Raw genomic sequence first — 24,427 nt, forward strand, 5'->3', positions numbered from 1 at the left:
GCATTGTGATTGGTACAATGGGTGCAGAGAGGATAGGAGGAGGGATGGACTCGAGTTATGCATTATTTAAGATCATAAGTTGTGTAAAGTTAGGCCCTGTAAGTACATGAGCTGCAAAGGACAGAGGCTGTTGCAGTTCATGAGGGCCAGTTTGCCTTCTGAACTTTTTGTACAAGGATATTCATCTTTTTGAGCAAGATAAACAAACCTAAGGATGTTTTTAGAGTATAGAGGTGTGTAGAGTACATGAGTATGACCATATTCGAACCTCAACATCAGGACATTTAGCACAATAGCACCTCTGGCTTTTGAAGTTAAATGTTTAAAGATCTTGCAAGCTATTCTAAGGGCTTCTGTACACATGCTTGAGTGTCAGTAACTCACAGAAAAAAAGACAAAAGAATAAAACCAAATGCTTTTCCCATTTGCTAGTGCGGTTTCCAATTTCTTCCTTCAAGTTGGTGCGACTGTGGAGTTGTTATATATACATTCTGGGGGTGCAGGGGGGCTTTCTCCCCTGCATAAAAGGTCCCTCCCCCTTTTTTTGGAGCATAGACTTTCAGGTGTTTCATAGCAGAACCATTCAAGTTAATGTTGTACCTTTTGTGATTGATTTTCAGTGTGGGTACAGAGAAAGTCTGGTCAATAAGGAACACCAAGCTATCTTTGTTCTTTTACTTTAAGAAGATGAGAGACATTGGGATGGTTATGATAGATGGGGATTCACTGCAGATTTTTTTGCTGCACAGAACATGTTATCAGATTTTTGTGAATTGGTGTACTGCACTCTAATATCTCTTCGCTCAACCTCTCTTTCAGTTCACTTGCTGCTTTTACCCGTGTTTCTGCACTGTGTCCCCTCCCTCACTCTGAATATTCTTATGAGGACTGCACTGCAAGACAGTTCGTGCAAGATGCCACATAATACTCTACCTGCAAGGGACTGCTTCATCCAGCTTTTAGTGTAGGTGCTCTTACAAAGGAACCATTACAACCCTTCTTAGTACAAAGAAGCTTTTAATTTTGGAAGTTTGTGCAAGGCTCCTTATAACTGTATGTAATTTAACTGTCCTTACATTGGTGTGCACACAGCCTGGGTCCTAACTCAATAGCCTCCTTCTGATAGCTTGCTTCCTTTATTAGTCCCACCCCCAACCTATCTACCTCCCTATTAAAAGGTTTACTTCCTCTGTTCTCCCATTCCCTACATAAATATTTTCTCCCCTAAATTTAGCCCTGTGTTTACTGCTGCAGAATGCAGCTCTCTACCTGCCAGCTCCCCAGGGCCACTAGCACCCCCATTATTCTAGCCACCCAAGAACATTGTGCTTGCTGCAGTAGGACTCTTCCCATGTAGTTATACTTTCTAAAACTACCCCCTGCAACTTACCTCAATTACAGCTCTCTCCAGTTTTTCCCTGTTTTTTTCTTTTCTCGCCGGGTGTGCAATTTGGTTCTACCCCGCTTCATTCGCCCTTGCTGCACTTGGGCTCACCCTGGTCCTCTACCCTACCCCCATTCCCACCCACCCCGTTCAATTACATTTATTTTCACCTTACCACCACCCGCTCATTACCTCCCAGCCTATCACATCCACCACACACACTTCCTTTGTAACCTACTGCCACCATTAGTTATTCCTATTACCTCCATTTACTCTCAGCCTCCTCCTCCACCTATTCTACATCTTACACTCCCTTTAGTACCCCTCACCCAATAACCTACAAAACTCTTCCAACACTTCTACCTAGTATAACACTATGCCACTTGGACATACTCTTATACCCCTCACACTCCTGTTACCTTTAACCTTCCTACTACAACTTACCATACTCCAACTTATAGACTTCTACCAGAAACCCACCTCTACAACCTCTACCCATAATTTAACCTCCAATATCTACCATGACATCTCACCCAACCTATACTTAACAGACTGCATTCTTTGCTTTAAACCAAAACTGCTCCCCCTAAAACTGTAAACTCAACTCACACCCGCCAACCCACCCATACCGCAGCCTAAGAAAAAAGCTAGAACTCTCTACTCTCCAACATAAGCTCTCTAAACTAAACTTATGCAGAGATATCCATCCCAATCTTGCCCCCCCCAACTTCATCCCCAAACCCACACAGCTCCCTCAAATCTTTAAATACAACAATCAACCTTCAAAGTATTCAAAATAAAGTCCCTCATTTCCATGCCTGGATAGCACATAACAAACCAGACATTATTGTTGCCACAAAAACCTGGCTTAAACCTTACATTAAAAACTATGAATTCCTTTCCCCTGGTTTTGCATGCCTATGCTTAGATAGGCCTGCAAAAAAGGTGGTGGAGTAGCTCTAATCTATCCAAACAGCTTCAATATAGTTCTATACAATTCACCTTTACCAAATTTCTCTACTGCCAAACTCTTAATAAGCTTCCTAAATATAAATTAATACAAAAACCTCTGTAACATTGCCCTGTACATTCCCGCTGGCAATAACATTCCCATATTAGAGGATATCCTAGCTTGGACATCCAGCAATATAACCACAGAAACTATAATTCTTTGTGGTGTTAATATTAATTGGTTAGACTTATCACAACATCACTCCCTCTTTAGCATAAACCTATTCAACTACAGCCATCTTGTGACTGATGTTACCAGACCCAATAAAAATTGCAACCATGGAACAATCTTAGATTAGATCATGGTCTCTGACCCCAACAAAATCTCCACCACAGGAACTCTCCCAAACAGTATCAGCGACCACTTACCGGCCTATATTATATGTAGCACTTCAACACCATTAAACAGGCATCTATACAAACATGTTAGGAAATCTATCCAACTTCTGCCCTTCATTCTTTAACAACACTCTTAACAGCTTTAACTGGGCTCCCCTAAAAACATTTCCCCTAGACAAAGCAGTTGAATTTTTTAACTCTATATTCCTAAGTATCCTAAACAGGCTAGCACCCGCCCCCCAACAAAAAAAAAAGTAAAGCCTAAACACGTGCCATGGCTCTCTAGAACTACTAAACAGAATACGGCCACCAGAGACAAAGCTTGAAAGCATTGGAAAAAACACAAAAATAACTCGGATCTTATATACTATAAACAACTTTGCAACTAAGCAAAGCACCTAATTACTAAGGACAAAAACGAACACTAGCACACTCTACAAAACCAACACAAACTAAACCCAAGCAGTTCTGAAGCTCAATAAACAACCTTCTCCACCCAGGATCCAACAGTAATCCCTGTCCCAATCCAGAAAAAAACCCCAATGAAATAACCACCCTCATCAACTCATGTTTTATAAACACTATATCTAAACCTCACCACCAATTTCCCTCATAATCAACCTACCCCATCTGACCAGACTAATAATGCCCCCCCCCCATTTACATAACTTCTCACTTGCATTTATCTCCACTACCACAGTAAAGAAACTGCTTCTGAAATTAAAGCCATACATCAATGCCCCTGATGGCCTGCCCCAGCATTCCTTCAAATAGCAGCAAACTCCACAGCACACCCACAGCCTACTTCTTAATCGAACCATTCAAGAGTCCTATGTTCACACCATTTGGAAAAAAGCTTTCATCCTTCAACTACATAAAGGCGGAAACAACACTGATATCTTCAACTTCCGACCCATTGCCATCCTATCCCCTATTTCAGAGATCCTCAAAAAATGTATCCACACCCAATTCCTTAAATATCTTCTAGTCAATGACCTACTATCAGTAACCCAGCATGGCTTCAGACCCAGCCATTGCACCACTACAGCTCTAAAATCCTTCTGTATATCAAGCCCAGGATGCCGGGAAGCTAGTCTCCTCCCTATTTCTAGGGCTTTCCAAATCCTTTGATACTATATCCCACCCACTTCTCCTTAGTAAACTCACCAACTTAGGATTGTCCCCCTCCACCTTTCTCTGGTTTTCCAACCACCTCATAGGCAGACAAGTTACAAAATGGCTACACTCCCTCTTTCTCTCTCTCCATTCCTCAATACTACTACTGGTGTTCCCCAGGGATCCATCCTAGGGCCTTTGTTATTCAGCATTTTCATCAACAATTTACAAATTTCCACTCTACTCTCTCTCAAGGCACAGTCATTCAGTACGCAGATGACTCCACGATTATCTGCAGTGCCAACTCTCCTCCTGAACTCCTCAAACTTACTCAGTCAGCACTCACTTCCACTGAAATATGGTTGACTAACAACCATCTTGCCCTAAATCCTAAAAAAAACAAACTTATGCTATTCACCCCTAACAAAATCACTACTATAATTAAAGACTCTTTATCCATAATCTCCCAGGATAACACTACTATTGAGACTGTCACACATACCAAGATATTAGGAGTCACTATAGATGAAGACCTATCCTTTGACTTGCATATTCACAACAATATAAAAAAGCTCACCAAAATTTGCGCATGCTACACCACCACAAAACATTCCTCACCTTCCCCTCAAAACTGTCACTTGCCACCTCCTTCCTGCTCCCATCTCTACTCTATGGTGTTCCGCTCTTTAATAACATACATGACATGCCAGTCTAAAATCCAAGCTAAATACTTGCTATAACAAAATTGCGAAATGTCACAAATGAAAAAAAATTCAGCCCACCACCATGCCTCGCTCCACATACTAAACTGGCTAGAACTTCCCCACCATCTCACATACATACAACCAACAACAGCCCATAAACTAATACTCAACCCTACCAGCTGCCCTGCCCCTTTCATCTCTATTTAAACCATATCACCCTAACAGACCCTTCCGCTCAGAGACTCAAATGCTCTTGCAAGTCAGCAAACCAACCCTCTCTGCTGGCCAAATACTCCACTCCTTCTCCACTGCCAAATTATGTAACTCTCTCCCACAAACTCCAAGATCCACCAGCAGCACATCTCTCTTCAAAAAAATCCTTAAAACAACACCTGTCCTCACAGTGGCTATGCTCTTGTGGCAGTTCCTCACACTCCATAACTTGAACTCTTTCTTTCTCCCATTCCTGAACTTGACCTCTTCCTCTTTTCCCACCACTACCTCCACTTCACTTCTTCTCCATCTTATACACCTCCTTAATCCTTCCTATTTCCTGAGTAATAATCTTTTGCTACTATTACTTATACTGGTAGTATAAGTAGGCAGTCTTATTTATGGCTGTATTGCCTCATTGCCTTTGTTAATATTATCAGTAGCCTACTTTATTGTCATCTCTCGCTGTACATGATATATTTGTTATTGTTTGTATAAATCATTGTGGAACTTTTGCCCCTGGCCCTCCATTGAAAATGGGCACTTTTTTGGCCCAGTGGACCATCCAGGTAAACAAATGCAAATAAATAAATAAATAAATGAAAATCTAGTTTAAGAAAGCCAGTTCCTGGCAAAGTGAAGTATGTCTGCAGGGACTTCTAGCATGAAAATACAAGCTCCTTGGAATTGGTAAGTATATTGTCATCTGTAGAGAGTAGCAAGATAGTCTGAGGTAAGTCAGTAGGAAGGTTGTTAATAAAAAGAGAGACGAGGAGAGGACAAAGGACAGAGCTCTGTGGTACACCTTTCAAAGGACACCAAAAATGGAGAAACTGATGCCAGATGACACTATGAAAGTTCAATTAGTTGGTTTCTCAAAAAACAGACCTCAGAAAATCCACAGGACCTACGCTTTAATAAATGCATTTCAAGACTAACACTGCTGACTAATGTTTTCTGAAACAGCTTTTGTGAAAAGACCTTTATCCATATTGGAGATATTCTGTTCTGTCAGGGAGTCGGACAGCAGTAACAATGCTATATATATGGATCTAAAACCATTATGATTTTTCCTCAAAAATTTTAACTAGGGACATATATTAACTATGGGCCAGAAATCATTTGGCAAGGATGCAGGTGTAACTTTAGAAAGTGATGTGATAAGTCAGTGTTTAAAACTCTGTAGAATGATACCAGCCACTAAGGAAAAATTAAAGATAAAGGTGAGAGACTTACTAAGCTATTCAGAGTAAAAAAGCCACTGAAAATACAGGCAACACAAGTTTATTCCCTCCAGTTAAACTCTTTCATCTAAACAAACTTCTTCAGAACTGGAGCTTTGTGCTTGTTTAAACATGAAAACCTGAATGGCATAACTTAATTTGTAAAAAGGTTTCCCTGTCCATTTGTCACTTCAGTGCATTCTAGAGTGCAGGATATGGAAGTGAGGATTGTAGGCATACTCTACTTTGTTAAGAAATATTACCACTGTTTTTAAGGAAAATTACTTTAAAATAGAAGTGTGTGGTTATCAATAAGACCATAGAAGGGAGCATCTGGGATAAGGACACTTGAGTGTGAGAATGACTGGAAAGCTTGGAAATGGCAGAACATAAGTTCTGTTATATTTGTTGAGGAGGTTAGAGTCGAGTATTGAGGAACAATTTAGTTTTTATATAATTTTTCAGAAACTATTCTGCTTTACTGATATCCAGGATTCTTTGGGCACACCAAGGTGGGAAAGTTGAGCAGATCTAAAATAGTTTACATTGGCTTTATCTGCTGTCATTCAGGTGTCTGTTTTTTATCAATTACCCTTGCCTTTGTGGGTTTTGTATCAGGTGTTTCTTTTTAATAAGTAGTTTCATGCAGTAATATTGTTATAGTAACTTTTATACAGCTTCCATGGATTTTTTATTTCCTTTATGAGACTGCTGGTTAACTATGGAGCAGCATTTTTTATTTAACCTGTTTTAGGAGGAAAAGTTTATAAAATGTAGATAATACAGAAAAGGGGTCACTGCAGTCACAGAGTTGGGGTCAAGTACATGTTCTAGATCATGCCTAATAATGCTGAAGGAGATTCAGAAGTTTAGATGTCTTAAATGTCCAGTAGGTATGACTTTTTGCAGGGGCTGAAGTTTAGGTGCCTTAAATGCCCAGTGGGAGAACAAAGGAGACTGGTCATTGAAAGTGGAGAGAGGGTTGCATAGATAAGTGATGAAGTTTATCAGAGATATCTGTAACAATGAGGTCAATAATGGAGGATGTTTTCTAATTTATGTTGGGCCTAGATCCAGAAGATACCAGACTAAGTTAAAATCTGACAGAATAACTATTTTGTGATCTTTAGCAGTACTGAATATATTAAGAAGCATATTTTGTACAGCAGTCAACATGGCCAGTGTTCTGATGCAGACAGTGGCAAGTAGTACTTTTGTGTGGCCATTGAGTATAAATTAGAGCGGAGCCCATTCTGGGCTTTTGTCACTGCTGGTGTTACCACTCGCTATTAGGATTGGTGTTATTTTGGAAGACTTAAAAATCATAACTGTGCCGCCTTCTTTTACATTTTTCAGTCCAATTAATGTAAAATTAAAGTGAAAGGAATTGGAAACTGTATGGAAAATCTAGTATCGGCCTTTCAACCACGATTCAGTAATGGCATAACACTGGTTTAACAAGAGCTCAAGGTTAGTCCATTCAGATGCTGGCAATGTCCATTTGTGATTTTTTTTCCTGCAATTGATGCATGAGCAGCGAGGTTAAGATGGACCAGAAATGAATTTAGTATAAATATTTAGAATAAAAAGGAATGTGGCTGCTAGGACAAAGGGTCTTAACGATAAAGACGGAAGAGTGGAGGAGGAAAATGTCTGAAGGTAAACTAACTTCTGTATATAAGAATGTTTATTCAGCAAAGGGATATATTTTAGTTTGGAAGACTACCATAAGGGGACATTTACATGGAGCCAAGTACTGGTAATACATTCTCTGTTGTTCAGCAGGAACTGTGGCAAACAGCAGTAAGAAAGACTAGTAAATATGAAAGGCAGCAAATACTGTAAGGATAGTGGGAGGCAGAGGAAGTAGCTGGAAAGCAATTCTAAATTATGCTAAACTGGGCAATAACTGAGAAGGATTTAAACTGTTATAAGGGTGATTTACTGTAGACTATGAAAGAAGAGATACATAATATGGTATATAAATAAAGGAAAAACATAGAAGTATAAAAAGAGGAAGGGAAATGCAGATGAAAGACAGCTGGAGAAGTGTGGTAAGTCATGTAGGCATAAAGCACAAGAGAAAATAGACACTGAGAAAGTCCCTGGCCATGGCCAAATTCAGAGGAAGAAGAGACTGGAAAAAAGTCAGAGACAGGCCCTTTGGGACAGGCAGAGATGCCAGCATGGGGATGGTCTGGATCCTGCAACAAGGAACACATAATCCTGAGAATGAGGCAAGACTGATTTTTGAAAGTTTATGGGGTACCCCATACTCTGCAGCAGGGAAATAGCAAACTTGAGATCCTGAAGCAGAGCCTCGGGGGATGAAACTTGAATGAGCAGATTGTCCAGATAACGAAATAACTAAATCCCTCCTGTCCTGTAAAAAGTAATGACAAGAGCGACGCATTTAGTGAATACCCCTAGAGCAGTAAAGAGGTCAAAGGGCAAAGCAGAGAACTGAAAATGTAAGGAAGAAATGCAAACATTTCCTGAAAAGGGGGTGGATGGCAATATGAAGGTAGGCCTCCTTGACATACAAAGACACCAGAAAGGCCAGGGGAAGAAGAGAAAAAAGTCTGAAGAGACAACATCCGAAAGGAGGGTACCTTGAAAAAGGTGCTGAGCCGAGAAAGGTCCCGAATTTGCCTCCAGGTGCCCTACTTTCTGGGAAGCAGAAACATTTTGGAATAAAAACCCTCCCTCCCTTTCTGGGCAAGGGCCACAGCATGAATGGTGCCCTGAGTAAAGAGGGAATAAAGCACCTCTCTGGGAAGAGAGTAAACTGTTCTTGAGGAGGTTGAGGGATGCCTAGAAAGGGAGGAAGACATCTCCAAACCATGAAATACCCCTAGCGGATAATAGACAGAACCCAAAAGTCTGTTGTGATCCTTAACTAATTTGGAAGGGACAGCAAAAGACAAATGGACAATGGAACATGGCAGTGTGAAAAGAGAAGCAAATTCAGATAGAATCTGGCTTGTCCTGAAAAGAAGGTTTCTGGGAAATAGGAGTCTGCACAGATTTAGCAGGAGGTACACATCTATAATCCTTTTTACCCTTGGGCGGAGGATGTGACTGTTTGCAAACAAAAGCAGATTTGGAAGGATAATTCCTGTGAAACTTAGGAATAAGAGAAACAAAAATATGTTTCAACTCCTGTAAGGCTTTGCCCTTATTCTGAAGAAATTTAAAAAGCTCAGCAGCAACAGCACCAAAAAGATTTTTATTATCCAGAGCAGCATCCAATAATTTGGCTTATCATCCAGCACCCTGAAGACAAAGCAAAGAGTAACACCTCATAACCAAAACAAATACAGCATTCCTGGAATAAGCATCAGCTACAATCATAACTGCATTTAACAGAGTGATGGGCAACTTTAGAGGTAGAACTCAGCGAGAAAAAGGCAGAAGCCTTCCCCTCAGAATCAGAAAGAGCAGAAATCACCTGAGAAACCTGACAGAGGAAGGCTAAAACATACCTGGTCATATCAGTCTGGTAATTAATCACCCTAAAAGACAGGGTGGCAGCAGTATAGACCTTTTACCCAGCCTAGTCATAGTACTTCTATCCTTATCTGAAGAAAGCAGCTTAGCAGAGGGCAACAGCTTGGAGGGTTTTGTCAGAAGAGACAGACAGCATAGAAGGATCAGTGGAAGAGCATTTATGCAGAAATTCGCAATCATCAGGCATCTTGCAAAGTCTGTCAAATTTCTTCGGAGCTGGGGGGGGGGGGCACAGAAGATGATGAAAAAGTATCCAAGAGGGCAGCTAAAACTGGAGGAACAGCAGAAGGTTTGAAATACTCCAGCTGGAGGCACTCAGAATACCTATACTGGATATCAGAAAGCAAAGAACAACCCCATATAAACATTCCGTCACACAGGAAATAGTGTCCTCAAAGGACAGTTCCTATGAAGTGGAATCTGGACTAATAAAATCAGCTTCCTCGGAACCTTAGTCCACGGGAGAAGGGATTTGAGAAGAGTAGGCTAATGACTCTTCCCCGAATCCTGATACTAATCAGAGAAATCCTCCTCCATAGGACTTTTAAGAGGAGTGGAGGACCAGGGTGGGAGCTGGCAGAGCTAGAGACCCCTTGAGGTGAATTTAAACCATTAAAGTGTTAAACGACCCCCCCCCCCCCCGAGTAAAATCCTGCTGTTTTTGTTGGGGATCCGTAACTGCAGAGGAAATATGCTTTTTTTTTTTTCAGTAGGAAGACCACACAAAAAAACACTAGGAGGGTGGGACCGTTGTTGACACACAATAAGCATAGTAGGAATCTCCTCCCTCGCCAAGATCTGCGGAAGCCACCTGGTCCCTCAGACATAATCAGCTGAGGTTCCTCCTCAACATCCAGAACAGACATCTGGAGAAGTTGGATTCATGCCAGTCCCTGACGGGGTTGAGGTAGAGGAATCCAAAGCAATGATTGAACGAACCTCTGGGCTTTCAGTAGCCTTGAGAGAGACATCTGAGGGATACTGTACAGCAGCTGTATCAGACCTAAGCTTTTTGTCTTTCTTCTTGGCTAACTGACCCTCGTGATGGGAGGACTCCACCACAGCACCCAGAGCCAACAGCTTAAGATGTTGGTTTTCAATGTAAATAGACAAGGAAGAGAGGTGACTACATAGGGTCTTGGGGACAAACGCTGTATATGACCATTGGAAGTACCCATACAGAACAGCCTCTGGTTGTGACAATATTTATGGGAAATCTAACTCCCACTGAAAAGAAAAAAAAAAGGCAGGCAACCAGGTTATCTTTTTTTTTAAATTCTTGTTCTTCCGGCTAGAGCTTTTGTCAAGCCTCCATACACTCAACTAATCTAACTCCCACACTGACATTTTCCCTTTCTAGATGACATGAAATCAACAACACTAAAAATAAAAGAGGAAGCTAAGAAAGAACCCATTTGCATGAAAAAACGCTCACTAACTAACATATCAGAAATGTGTTTAGACCGATGTCGGACTGGCAGCAAAGAAGTTTTGAAGTGTGTGCATACAATGTCACCTTTTGCCCTACCCCTTGCACAGAGAGCATACGTGTGACATACAGTGCCTGTAAATACTAAAGGATTTGATATTCTGGCCAGACATTGGGCTATCCTTGGCAGGAGATCTCTTGCGTAAGAAATAATGTAACAGTGATATGGAAGGACATCTACTTGGTCCATCTGTACAGACATTCCTGGACAAAACGACATATAACTTGCTCTTTCCTTATAACTGACTATTATCAAACGAGAGACTCCTATATTCTACCCAACACTTCTTTTCTTGACTGACGTGGAACTTGCTTGCTTTAAACAATAAATGTACTATATGGTAACCACATTTTTAAGTGAAAAGGATTAATTTCCTTTCTAAATGTCACTCTTCTACTCTTGCCAACCCTGCAAAGAAATTTGTTTTACCAGTTTCATTTCTGGATCTTCCTCAGTACACCTGTGAAACTCCTAAAGCTACTTTTATGTCATGGAAAACTGCAAATTAACTCTGTTACCTTTCACTTTCCTTCTTTGAAGACTTTTTTTTACTTCAAGTATGAATAAATCATTATCTGCTATTTTTATCTGACTTCTTGGCTTGTATTTTCTCTGGAAACACAATACTTTTGCAAACTTGGCAGTGTTTTAAGGAATGACTTCTTAAATCTGCTCTACTTTCTTATGGCCATGTGCACCTTTTTCCATAAGTACACTGATGGAACTTCTGAGAGTCACACACAATTGCTAGCAGTTCTTATTTTACCTGAACATCTTTTCTGGAAGCACTCCTGAACATCAGACAAACATTTTTTTTTTTCTTGTACAACAGCACCAATAACATTTTTACTGACATCAACCTGTAGTGTAACCGACTTATTTACGTCAAATATTTCAGAGAAGGTATTCTGGTAGCAATCTGTTTCAGCAATTCAAAATTCTTTCCCTGCTCCTGACCCCAATACCATGTCATACGCTCTTCCAATTGCTTCCATAATGGTACAATTATTGCAGACAGTGTCAGAAGAAGCCATGAAAGATGCTACAAAATGCCCGGAAGGCTCGTATACCCCAGTTCTGTGACAGAAGGATATAGCCCTGATTTTGACCCATATAACAAAAACTCAATTAGTAACTCAGGCACTGGAATAGCCAGATAGGGAACATGTGGGAAAGAGCAGCTTGTTTATCCTGGGAAAGATGGTAGTGTTTCTATCTGCGATGCAGCACATGTGATGATGGGGATAGTGCTAAAATCACGTCACACACTTGTATTCAGCACAGAAAGGGCTGGAGCTAATTAACATCAAGTAGTCCCATCCACTTAGGGTACAACAAAAATCTCTGGCAAACAATGACAGTATTTGTGACACTGCCGGGTTGTTCTCAGAAAACCCATGACGGCTGGAAAGATGACAACCTCCCATGATCAGCTCTCACTCTACAAAAAAACAATGGGATGGCTAACAGTTGAAAAGCAAAGGGTGGTGGTGGTTAAAATAATAAATATATACACATACATATGTTTTCCAAGGACCTTTGTAAAGAACAGACGGAGGACATACATGTTTTTTTTTCCTGGCTCAGGGTACTTTTGTAACGTTTGTTTCAGCATAACTATATTCTCAGTCAGTCCCAAAAATCAAATGCATTACATACGTTATTCTCTTTCGACCCTGCAGCTTGACACACTTGCACCTTCTCTGGCTTTTCAGCTAATCCATTCAGTTAAGATCAAAATAAACTTCACGATCTACAATTTTCAGTTCTCAAAGTTCCCTGCAGAACAAGAACTGAAAATTGTGGATCTTGAAGTTTATTTTGATCTTAACTGAATGGATTAGCTGAAAAGCCAGAGAAAGTGGAAGTGTTCCACGCTGCAGGGGAGAAAGGGAATAACGTAGGAAATGCATTTAACTTTTAGGATTGACAGACAGACTAGGTTCCCTGCAGGCCCGCGGTGGTGCAGTGGTTAGCACTGTCACGTCACAGCAAGAGGTTCTCCAGTTCGATTCTTGGCTAGAGTGCCTTCTGTGCAGAATCTGCATGTCCTCCCTGGGGTCGAGTGAGTTTTAAAGATATGCACGTAGGTGCGTGTGTGTATATGTGTGCCTTCTGTGAAGGTTGGGTGCCAGCTGGGAACTCAACACTGTAAAAACACCAATGCCAAACAATCTGCGGACTGGTGATCTGCTATGGTGACCTCTAACCGGGAAAAGCCAAAAGACATTGCTAGACAAAGGTCCCTGAAGAGAAAAAGCTCCTAGAGACTATAGCTGTACTTATCAAAACAAAATCTGCTCTCATTCACCTTTTGTATATAACTTTACCTCTGACAGCATGTAACTGTTTACTATGATTCAAAATAATGAAAATGACATGAGAAAATATCCTTCTAATTATGTAGCTTTATGTTAAGACTATGCAGAGGTTTTTGATTAACCAGACTGCATTAACTTATCCTAGTATTCTTTGAAGATATAAGATGACAGTCTCTTGAAGATGCATGCTGTTTGTTATAATGCGTTCTCAAACACTAATAAGGAAGAGCACTGACATCTGCAAAAATTCAAGCAAATTTTGCAAAACATTTCCAATAGTATGTATATAGATGTGAAAACTCAGTTAAATGTACTGGTTAAGGTAGGGTATTCACACTGTTTTACATGTGATCTGACAACCCATGTAAAAGATGACGGGGAAAACCAAAATCATATGAAGCACAACCATTTTGCTTTTAAATCTGTTGTAAAATTCATGAAGATGGAGTGCAGGTATGAAAATGTGTAGAGGCTGTAACCAAAGTGTATCCAAAAGAGAAGTACGTTTTTTATTTTTTTCTGTCAAAAAACATTAAGTTGTCCCCAAACCTCCTACACGTGTTTTTTTCACTGCAATGACCATCTGTTTTAGCCATGCTAGGAAACAATAACACCTTAACTAACAGGTGACATTAAAACCCTTTAAATCTCTACTAGTGGTAGAAAGACAGTGACAAGCAAGCTCAAAAAATTAGCAACAAATAATTTACAGACCACTACAACAAGATACTTTTAAGTGCTTATGTGCTACTTTCATGTGTTTTATTAGAATTAGCTTACCCTTCCTGGGTCTTCCGATCTTGTGGGTTGTGGTATCTACAATGCAAAAAGCAGAGAGAGAAAATGAAACAGAAGACTAACTTAATCCTCCAAATGAATCTCTTTCATATGACCAAACACAAGACACTATAAACTATATGTATCAACATTACGTAAAAGCCTTTTGCCAGTCAGAAGGCATACAAGAATTATAGTACCTACAAGAATAACATGCAAGGCTTCCTTCACTTCTACTGTTCTTATGAAGAACAATGCAGAAATGCTGTTCATTTGCAGTCCTAATGATTTACAGGTTATAGTTTAATGCAGCCTGCTAAAACAATAAGGATGCAACCAGCACAGTAATTTGCCAACGTGTCATATTCATATACATGTACATACAGCATACGCCATGTACTACAGGGTATGTCTGCACTGTCTCTGCTCACTAAGGGCACATGCATTACTGCTTTTTACTGCCCAAGTGAACTGAAAGTTCTGTGCACTGGAAGCACAACTTCCAGACAGCATACTTTGCTCACCTCCTAGGTCTGTTAAATTGTGCACTGAGGCTGCCTCTTCTACTCAATGCACCTACAGTATGCAGTTGCAAAGAACAAGTCATTGTGTTCTGTCTGTGAATAACTTCCAGGTAGGCAATACACTGCTGTTTGAGACAACTAGCAAAAACAATATACCAGAGGACATTGCTGCTATACTTCTAGATAGGTTACATACCACCTACTATGTAACCTTGTACTAGATGCTAATGACATAATAAAAAAACTCAAGACATAATACAGCTGCTAAGAGGCAAAATGTAACTGCTAAATACTCATGTATACTCATCGGCTACAAATGGAAATGTGCAAATCCCATTTTGAAGTTAAAAATAAAGCGAGCAGAACTAGATTCAAATTAGTGCACTGTAATTTTAATGGATAAAGACTTGTTGCAAAAGTAATGGGTAGTTTTATGTCTGACCTAGACATTAAATAGCATGACTTCTGGAACCATGTTTGATGCAACTCTTTTTCCAAAGTGCATTATTCAATGTAAGAAACTGAACTTTTATATTTTACTTTGCACATTTCTGATTGTGTATTGTTTTTTATAAACACAGCAGCTTTACATCTCATGATGAGTAATTTTAATGCCTAAGGGAATAATTGTAATGCAGCCATAGCCTCCAGATAAAACATCCTTATTCCTGGGTCTGTAAAAGGAAGTGCTCTTAATTATTTAGCTGCATATCCATAAGAAAATCACGGTTGTATAACTATATTTATTTGGACGATATGAATATCAACCAAGTATCAGCTTTCTGTAATATGCAGAAAAGAATGAAAATACATTTTTCAACCATCTGTGAGAAACACTGTCTGGGGTGAACAATCTGCATTGCTGCCAGTGTTCTTGATAGTTTAGCAGCCAGTATGAAAAGTCTGTAGATTAGAGTGTTAACGTGTGTGCATTATGTCTTTAAGAGGCATGTGAGGCTGTGCATGCACATATAAACTGCCATTTTGTAGAAGCTGTCAGTCAGTGAGTATGTATGTTCACAGTAGTTTGTATACAAGTTACTTAATCATAGTCAATAAGCCTCTGTTTGTATATAATAAAGCAGCTTAAACAGAACACATGAAAGCTCGTTTATTCATGTACTGACATGAAAGCAACATGGTGTCAGAACCGGGATGGAAAAAAAAAGAGCATTTAGAACCATGAGATGTAAAGATGACAGCGAAGATAAAACCGAGCGAAAACAGTGCAAACACAACCAGAAAGAATCAAAGGTAATGAAAAGTAATAACGAATTATTTACTCGACAGAAAGAAGCAAGAAATGGCATTACAAGTGCATAAACCGTATCAGGCAAACGGAAAGTACAAAAGTTTGTTAACTAAAGAAAATGTTTAAGATAAAAGTATTTGATGAAACTAATATGTTTAAGGCAAAATATTAGCATGTTTAAGGCAGAACAGGTGTGTTTAAGGCAGAACTGGGCATGTTTAGAGTAAAATAAGCACAGAGAAAGTACTCTGGGCATAAAGAAAAGGGGCTTAAATGAGCAAAAAGCATATAATAAGAAAGAGAAAAGAGTATGATAAGCAAAGTATACTTTGCTGTGAAGGAAAGGTTAGTTTGCTTTTTATTTGTTGTATTTTGTATTACTTTATTGCCTTTTCTATTCTGAATACCAATTTGTTTTCTTTACCTTGTGTTTTACTTGTATTCTGCTTTTAACTGCATATTAAAACTTCAAAAGAGACCACAGCTCTCTCTCTTGTGAGTCAGGCAGAAACTAGAACTGATCAATTAAGGACTCGTACATAAGACAAAAGAGGTCACTTAAGGTTAATCATTTGTGAACTGAAGGGGTGGAGCTAGGAACTAAACCTTCTATTTAAGGGGTAAAATAAAACACTTCAGAGCTTTACTAGAAAGGCTCACACAGACTCTGCTACACTTCGCTGTGAAGGAAAGGTTAGTTTGCTTTTTATTTGCTGTATTTTGTATTACTTTATTGCCTTTTTATATTTAGAATACTGTGATTTGTTTTCTTTACCTTGTGTTTTACTTGTATTCTGCTTTTAACTGCATACTAAAACTTCAAAAGAGACCACAGCTCTCTCTCTTGTGAGTCAGGCAGAATTTTTTTCCCCACCATCCCACCCGCTTACTGTCATGTTCTTAAATCCCACTGTCTTTCTAGATGCCTGCCTCTTATGTTAATTTGACCATATATCTAATTTCTTCTCTGCTTTCACTGGCGTGTGGCAGTAAGCACAACATTATCATTTTGTGAAATCACTCCCCTTCAACTATTTAAATTTATTGGCCATCCTACTGTATTCCAGAATACCGGAATACAAAAGTAACCACCCCCTTTCAATCTATCTTGCTGTTTTAAAAATAGTGACTCTCCACTAAAACTTAGCTTTTTAGACAGGTAAGACTTAAGTTACCTACTTGCACTCCTAACTTATCCAGTGCACACTGCAGTGTTTAGGATAAACCATTTTTTTCATCTTACCTTTAAGCATCCCTGTGATTAGCCCTTGCTCTAATACCTGCTGGAAAGCACTAGGAAGCCTTAAACTGATACAGGCACTCAACTCTTCTTGTTAATAAGGAGAAATTAATCGTAGGCACTAAACAGCTGATAATTGCAAAGTACCTTTGCTACGGCAAGGGAAAACAGCTCCTGTACTTTACAAAAAAAAGTACCAAACCAGGCATGTCCAAGGGTCAGCTTCCGGTGATTTCTCCTGTCCACCTGGTGAATCTGGGCATACTGGCGCAATGCAATTGCCTCATGTACACAGACAACCCTCTCCTCCTACAACCCAACACTACAACCTGTGAGAGATGTACTTGCATAGCCAAACTGGAAACAATGCTCTCTCTCCACCCAAGACTGTGGTAGACAGTCAAGAGGAGAAGGATAACACAGCTACTACACCTCAAGCAACACACAGCCCTTTTAAACAAACACCACCAGCACATACACACAGCAACAATAAATCCACATATGCGGAGGCCCTTAACTGTAACCTGCCCAAGCAACAAGGACCTCCAAAGCTGAAACACAAACACCAATCACAACAAGTGTCACATAGCTCACAACACCAGTGTGCCACCCAGCAACAGCCCCTAAGGCAAGACAACAAACCTAACACTTTAGTCATAGGTGACTTATAGTCAGGCACACTGATGTCCCACTCACCAGGCTGAACAAGGACAAAACTACAGTCAGCTGCCTGTCGGGTGCCAGGATCCATCACATAACACATGCACTCAAGTCACCCCACAACAAGTACAAATATGACTCTGTCATTGTCCATGTTGGAGTGAATGACTTGAGACATACCTCCCTGGACTACATGAAGAGAGACATGGAAGAGCTCTTAGATCATGTGGCCCAGGCAGGTATGACCCTAGCCCTGAGTAGCATCCTGCCTTTGCCCAAAATGATACCACAATACAAGGACAAAATGACTGACTTCATCAATTGGCTAAGCTTCTGGTGTCAAAAGGGATCCAGTATCTGTCTGCCTGGGATGACAAGATTGATAGACCATGATGCTTTGCCAGAGATGGTCTGCACCTGTTGGCCCTGGGAATCAGGTTACTGGCTAAGGCTCTTGCCACTCCTATAGTGCCTTTTTTAGGCAAAGTTCAAAGGACAAAACCACCACCGTAACAAGTACAAGCATGCAAATTCTGAAGGTAATGCTACTCGATGCTAGAAGTCTAAACCTCAAAATGCACTCTCTCAGGGCACACCTAAAAATGTAGAACATTGATATCTGTGCAGTAAATGAGACTTAGTTCAAAGCTCCAGAGAGCACCCCTGCAATACCCGGCTACAAGTTTTACCACACTTTTCGGCCACCAAACCAGGACTGAAACACTAAAGGTAGAGGAGTGGCCATATTCACCAAGGATATTCACACCACCAGGCTAGCTGCCCAACACAATGCATCTGAAATTCTCCAGGTGCAACACTGGGTAAGACTGCACTCCAAATTGTAGCTTGCTACAGATCCCCCACCATGCTCCAAGAATCTCACTACACCTTTCTAAACATACTGGAAAATATTAAGATACAACCAAACACCCAAATATTGGGTGATTTCAACTACCATGCCATTAACTGGGAAAACTACTCGTGTACTAATACCTTTGCCCAATGGTTCTTGGAATTCATAAATTCCAACGTCCTGGATCAACTAATCCATAGTCCCCACCAGGGGCTCCAATATCCTAGACCTGGTCATTACCAACATGGGAAATTGATGCTCCACACCTATGGTCACCCCCTCGTCGGTCAGGTCTGACCATAAGCTAATAACCCTTAACATCCACATCCCACCCCCACCCCCCAGTAAGGAAACCTCCATAAAAAAACTTCTCCAAAGCCAACTTCATGCTACTCAAGTCAGAAGTTACAAACTTCATGACACCCATGCAGATGGGAACTGAAAGTTCGACTGCTGAATCCTACACTAAGGCACTGTACAAGAACATCCACTCAGGCATGAATCATGCCATCCCAAATAGAACCAAGATGCTCTCCAAAAAAAGGAAGCCAATCTGTAGGTCCCCTGCCATACACAAACTTTACAATAAAAGGAAGAAACTGTTGCAAAAAAAATAGGAAAATCCCAGGATGCAAAAAACTCCTTACCAGCCTCAGTAAGAAGCTGATATCCCTCATAAAACCCTCCAAAGCTAGTTACAAACATAAAATTGCCAAAGATTCCAAAGACAACCACAAGGCCTTCTATAACTATGTCAAGAATCTAAATGGCAATGCTCAGATCTGCTCTGAGCTACAACAGAATGGCATTAAATATACTGATCCCAAGGATTTTGCCAATATCCTGGCAGATCAATTCAGTGTCAACTTCACCCCGTAACGGCCAATCTCAACACCGGAAGATTCTGGTAATAACGGCCACACAGGTAAAAAAACGCACTCTCCAAAACTAAAAATACAGCATCCATGGGACCAGATGACATCCCGGGCTGTGTACTACATAAACTACAAAATGAACTGGCACCTCACCTAAGTGTCATGTTTAATCATAGCCTCATCTCAGGCTTCATGCCCACTGAGTGGTGCACAGCTACAGTTATCCCACTCCAAAAGGGGGGGATCCATCTTGGATCCCGGGAACTACTGCCCAATCAATCTGACGAGCCTGATGTGCAAGGCCATGGAACTTATAAACAAAGACACTGGCAACCTTCAAACACTGGACCCTACCCAGTTTGGGTTCTTGAAGGGCCAATATTGTCTCCTGAACCTGACTGACGTCTTCGACTCAGTTTCCAGAGCCGTGGATGAGGGTAAGGTGGTCCACACAGCCTATCCGGACCTTGCCAAGGCCTTTGACACCATCCCAGACTCTGGAATCCTAGATAGACTTACTAAGCTGAGCATTAATCCCTATGTCACTCGATGGGTTGCCAAATGGCTTACTGACAGACCCCACACTGTAAAAGTAGCAGAAACCAAATCCAGCTCCAGACAAGTGGGGTACCTCAAGGTTCAGTCCTGGAACTGCTCTTGTTTGGCATCTACTTCTCTGAAGTACAGGCCAACACTAAGGGACTCTGGCTAAGAAAGCTGGCAGATGACTGCAAACTGGGAGCCATTACTGAATCCACAAATGATGTGGATACTCTACAAAAGGGCCTTACAGAAACAGATCCTTGGTGCCAGAGCCATGGGCTCAAGCTCAATGCCAAGAAATGTATAGTTATCTCGTTTAGGAAAAAACATTTACCCATGAATTACCACATAAGTGGCAGTACACTAAACACTGAAAGTGTGATAAGAGACTTGGGGACACACGTGGACTGTGGTCTCACTTTCAATAACCACATAGCCACAACAGTCAGGAAATCCTTCTATGTGGCACACCTCATCACTAAGGGCTTTTCATCCAGTAAAACGGAGGTCAATGTCCCGCTGTACTCATCCCTCATTAGACCCATTCTAGAATACAATGCCCAGCTTGGTATGTACCTCTAAAGACATCTGCAACAACTGGAAAGGCCGCAGAAATAAGTCACTAAAAAAAATCACAGGCCTAAAGCAGATGCCCTACGCTGACCGCCTTAAAAAACTCTAGCTATACTCCGTCGCATATCGTCTACTCAGAGGCAATCTCTGCCTAACACACAAGGCCATGTAAAACCCAAAGCTGTTGGACATGCTACACTTAAAGAAATCCCAAACCCTGAGAGCCACATGCTCCAGGGATCTAAACCTTGTCATCACAATAAACAAAACATGCTGGAGGGACAGGTTCCTGACCCAGAGACTCCCCAGACTCGGAAATAGACTGCCCATACATATCAAGCAGAGGGCCTCTTTGGCCCTCTTCAAAAGGAACCTTGACGACTAGATGGGAGAAAGGAAATTTACCCTGGGGATCATGTCAGTCGACCTGCTAGACAGGGGTCCAGGGAAGTAAATAGTGTGGGGAGAAATAGCCAGGGAATTATTATGGCTAGGCTTGTATAGGCCCTAGGGCCGATAGCCTAGTACCAACCTATGAAACAAGCAAGGAGACTGCTTGTGTTTGGGCATAACTACGACTTTGCATTGTATCAAGAGTGCAATTAAAGTTATTCGAAGTATCTCAGAGTGGGTAAAAGTGCTTACAGTGTGTGCTTATTACTGTGCATATATTTCAAAGAGTTCACTGTGTGTAAAGTGCAACTATCTCATGTAATTCAGTCAAAGCATGGTTATTTGAAGAAAAGTTCTTGTGTTAGGTGTGTCTGGTCGCAAAGTGCCACCATTACAGAGTGCTTCTTGTACTGTAAAGAGTTGCCTAGCAAGGTATTGCCATTTTGGGGACATTTCAGTGTATTACATCTAGTCATATGCAAAGTGCAAATACTTCAAAAGATATTGAATTTGGACAATAAAAGCTCGATTATTTGCATTGTGCAGTTGCTTAATGCGTTTCTTGCATTAAGGAAAGGTGTTTCTTAAAGATTACAACAGTATTACAGAGCTCGTGAATTGCTCAGTTGCACTGTAAAGTTCTCAAATGTTTCATAAGGTAATGACTTTGATAAGTGATGGTGTATGACTGTAGCATTCCTGCCTTTATTGATAAAGTTCCAAGCAATTACTTTAGCATTTCTGCCTTTACTGATTCCGCAAGCATATCGAGTGGGTGATCAATGACTTTAGTAATTTTGCCTTTACTAATTTTGAAAGTCAATGATTTTAGCATTGATGCCTTTACCAATCCAAGATTCCATAAAGCATCGCAAAGTCCAAGAAATTATGTAAAGCATTGAAAAGTTGAAAAAGCTATTTCTCGGAGTTTTGTAATGCACTGACAGCTCTAAAAAGTTACTTTGCAAAGTACAAAGGGGCATCGAGAAACCTAAAAAGCTACTTCGCAAAGCACAGTAAAGCATTACGAAATCTAAAGCATTATTTCGCAAAGTGCAATAAACCATCGAGAAGCCCGAAAAGTTTATTTTGCAAAGTTCAGTTAACTGAAAGCACTTAGAGGCTGTTCATTCGCACAATTCCGATAAGCTTAGAGAGAGAAAGTATAGGTACAGAGCAAAAAAGAGCATTGAACAAATTGTGTTTATGCCAATTACTTACGCACATGTGTGTGTCTATATATTTGTACGTATTTGCAAGGCCCTTCACTGGTATGTGTTAATATGGCAGACGGATTTCGAAAACCTCAACCACTTGTGTTTGATCAGAATATTGCAGAGAACTGGAGAATATTTGAACAAGAGTATGATATTTTCATACAAGCAGATTATGCTGATAAAGATGCATGCACAAGGGCATTCATTTTGCAAAATCTAGCAGGATCTGAGACCACAGAAAGAGCATTCATTTGTATATGCATCAGCAGTATATGAAGTTGAAGGTGCTGACTGCCATATTGTTGTGCAAGTTGAGTCCAGAGAAGACCCCGAGTCTTTGAAGTATAAGTTCAGAGAAATGTGCAACCCCCAGACGAACGTTACATTAGACAACCATTTGTTTTACACAAGAAATCAGAAACCAGGGGAAACATTTGCAGGTATATAACTGACTTGAGAAACAAAGCTAAAATGTGCCAGTTTGGTGATTTGAAAGATGAGCTGATAAAGGACAGACGTGTGTGGTATTGATAGTGCTACAATGAGAAAGACTTTACTTTGTGACAGTGATCTGACAATAAGCAGAGCAATAGAGATTTGTCAGATCGATGAGGTGACAAAGACATACAAACATGCTGGTGAGTGACAAAAGCATGGTTTCAGTAAGCACCATCGCAAATGTAGATAGTATGCAACATGTGGCAAGTAGAAATAGGCCTAAGCAAAGGGCAGCCACAGGGTTTCCAAAGAAGGTACAAAGTTTACCAGAAAGTTCCAGGAAAAGTGCAAGCTCCAACACCAGCTCAGTGCAACACAAACGTGAGTCAGCAAAACCTAAGTCTACTTTTATTGTTAAATGTTGCAACTGTAGTGCAAATCATGATTCTAAGAGAAAGATGTGTTTAGCATATGGTCAGCAATGCCACAAGTGTAAGAAATGGAACCACTTTCAAAAGTTTTGCAAATCAAGTAAGCCTCACTCAGTTGTAAAGAAAGGTCATACAAAAAAAAGCAAGTTGATCAAGTAGAGCTGAAACACTCCGCTTTCTATGTGGATAGTGTATCAGTACTTGGAGAAAGAGTTGATGCAGTAAACTTGTCAACAAGGAGTGAAGTGTTTTGTACTGTTCAGATCAATGGGAAGTCCATACAGCTCAAAGTAGACACTGGATCAAAGTGCAATGTTCAGGAGACACATTTGCAAAAAGTGAGAATCAACAAACAAGTCAATGTAACCAGCAGTGTCAGACTTGTTGTATATGGAGGTGAAGAAATTCAAATTGAAGGTTCAGTAATACTTTCATGTTATTTGGCTGAGAACTGTTACAACTTATTATTCTACTTAATATGACAAGTGCAATATTTACTGGGTCTCAAAGAGTTATTAATTTGCTTTCTTTTGCTAAAGAAGTTTATCATGAGAGTGCAGTTCCAAGTACAACTTTTACAGAAGCCAATTTTCTCGAGTATGCTAACGTTTTCGATGACAAATTGGGCAAACTTCCAGTTGTGTATTCTATGAAGTTAGATCCTGAGGTCACTCCAGTCGTCAGTCTAGCAAGAAGAGTTTCAACAGCAATGCAAAATAAATTCAAACCTCAGTTGGATAAGATGGTGCAGCAAGGTGTGATTTGTCCAGTCACAGAACCAACTGAATGGGTGACGTCCATGGTAGGTGCTCACAAAAAGGCTTAGATGAAATCAGAATTTACATTGACCCAAGAGATTTGAACAAAGCATTAAAATGATCGTATCATCCAATGCGCACAGTTGAGGAAGATGTAGCTCTAATACTGAATGCCACTGTATTTTCTGTTTTGAATGCAGAGAGTTCATTTTGGAAGCGGTGCTTGATCTCAAATCCTCATTTCTAACTACTTTTGTTACTCCATTTGGCAAATGCAGATTCTTAAGGATGCCATTTGGAATAAATTCTGCAAGTGAAGTCTTCCAGCATGCAATGGGACAAATTTTTTCAGGTTATCCTTATGCCACAACTGTAGACTACCTATTAGTTGGAGGCAATGGCAAAGCAGAGCATGACAGAAACCTCAAGAAAGTTCTAGACAGAGCACATGAAGTAAACTCTCAATTCTTTGAAGTGCATATTTAGACTCCCAGAAGTAACCTATGTAGGACATTTGTTTACAAGTACAGGTTTAAGACCTGACCCAACCAAGCAGCTATTTTAGAGATGTCAGCACCAGAT

At 40.4% G+C, this 24,427-nt stretch overlaps 1 protein-coding gene across 43 annotated transcripts in view; it reads right to left on the reverse strand.

Annotated features, from left to right (window-relative positions):
- Positions 1–24,427, reverse strand: part of LOC122809254 (titin-like) — a 3,339,665-nt gene that overhangs the window by 1,468,266 nt on the left and 1,846,972 nt on the right. For all 43 annotated transcript variants that reach the window (XM_044080625.1, XM_044080596.1, XM_044080621.1 and 40 more), the window contains one exon: positions 14,092–14,127. In XM_044080625.1, the coding sequence (XP_043936560.1) occupies positions 14,092–14,127 (36 nt within the window). The remainder of the gene's footprint in view (positions 1–14,091; positions 14,128–24,427) is intronic.

Source organism: Protopterus annectens, chromosome 8.part0 (assembly GCF_019279795.1).
Source record: "Protopterus annectens isolate FY-2018-M chromosome 8.part0, PAN1.0, whole genome shotgun sequence".
NCBI classification, from domain to species: Eukaryota; Metazoa; Chordata; order Ceratodontiformes; family Protopteridae; genus Protopterus; species Protopterus annectens.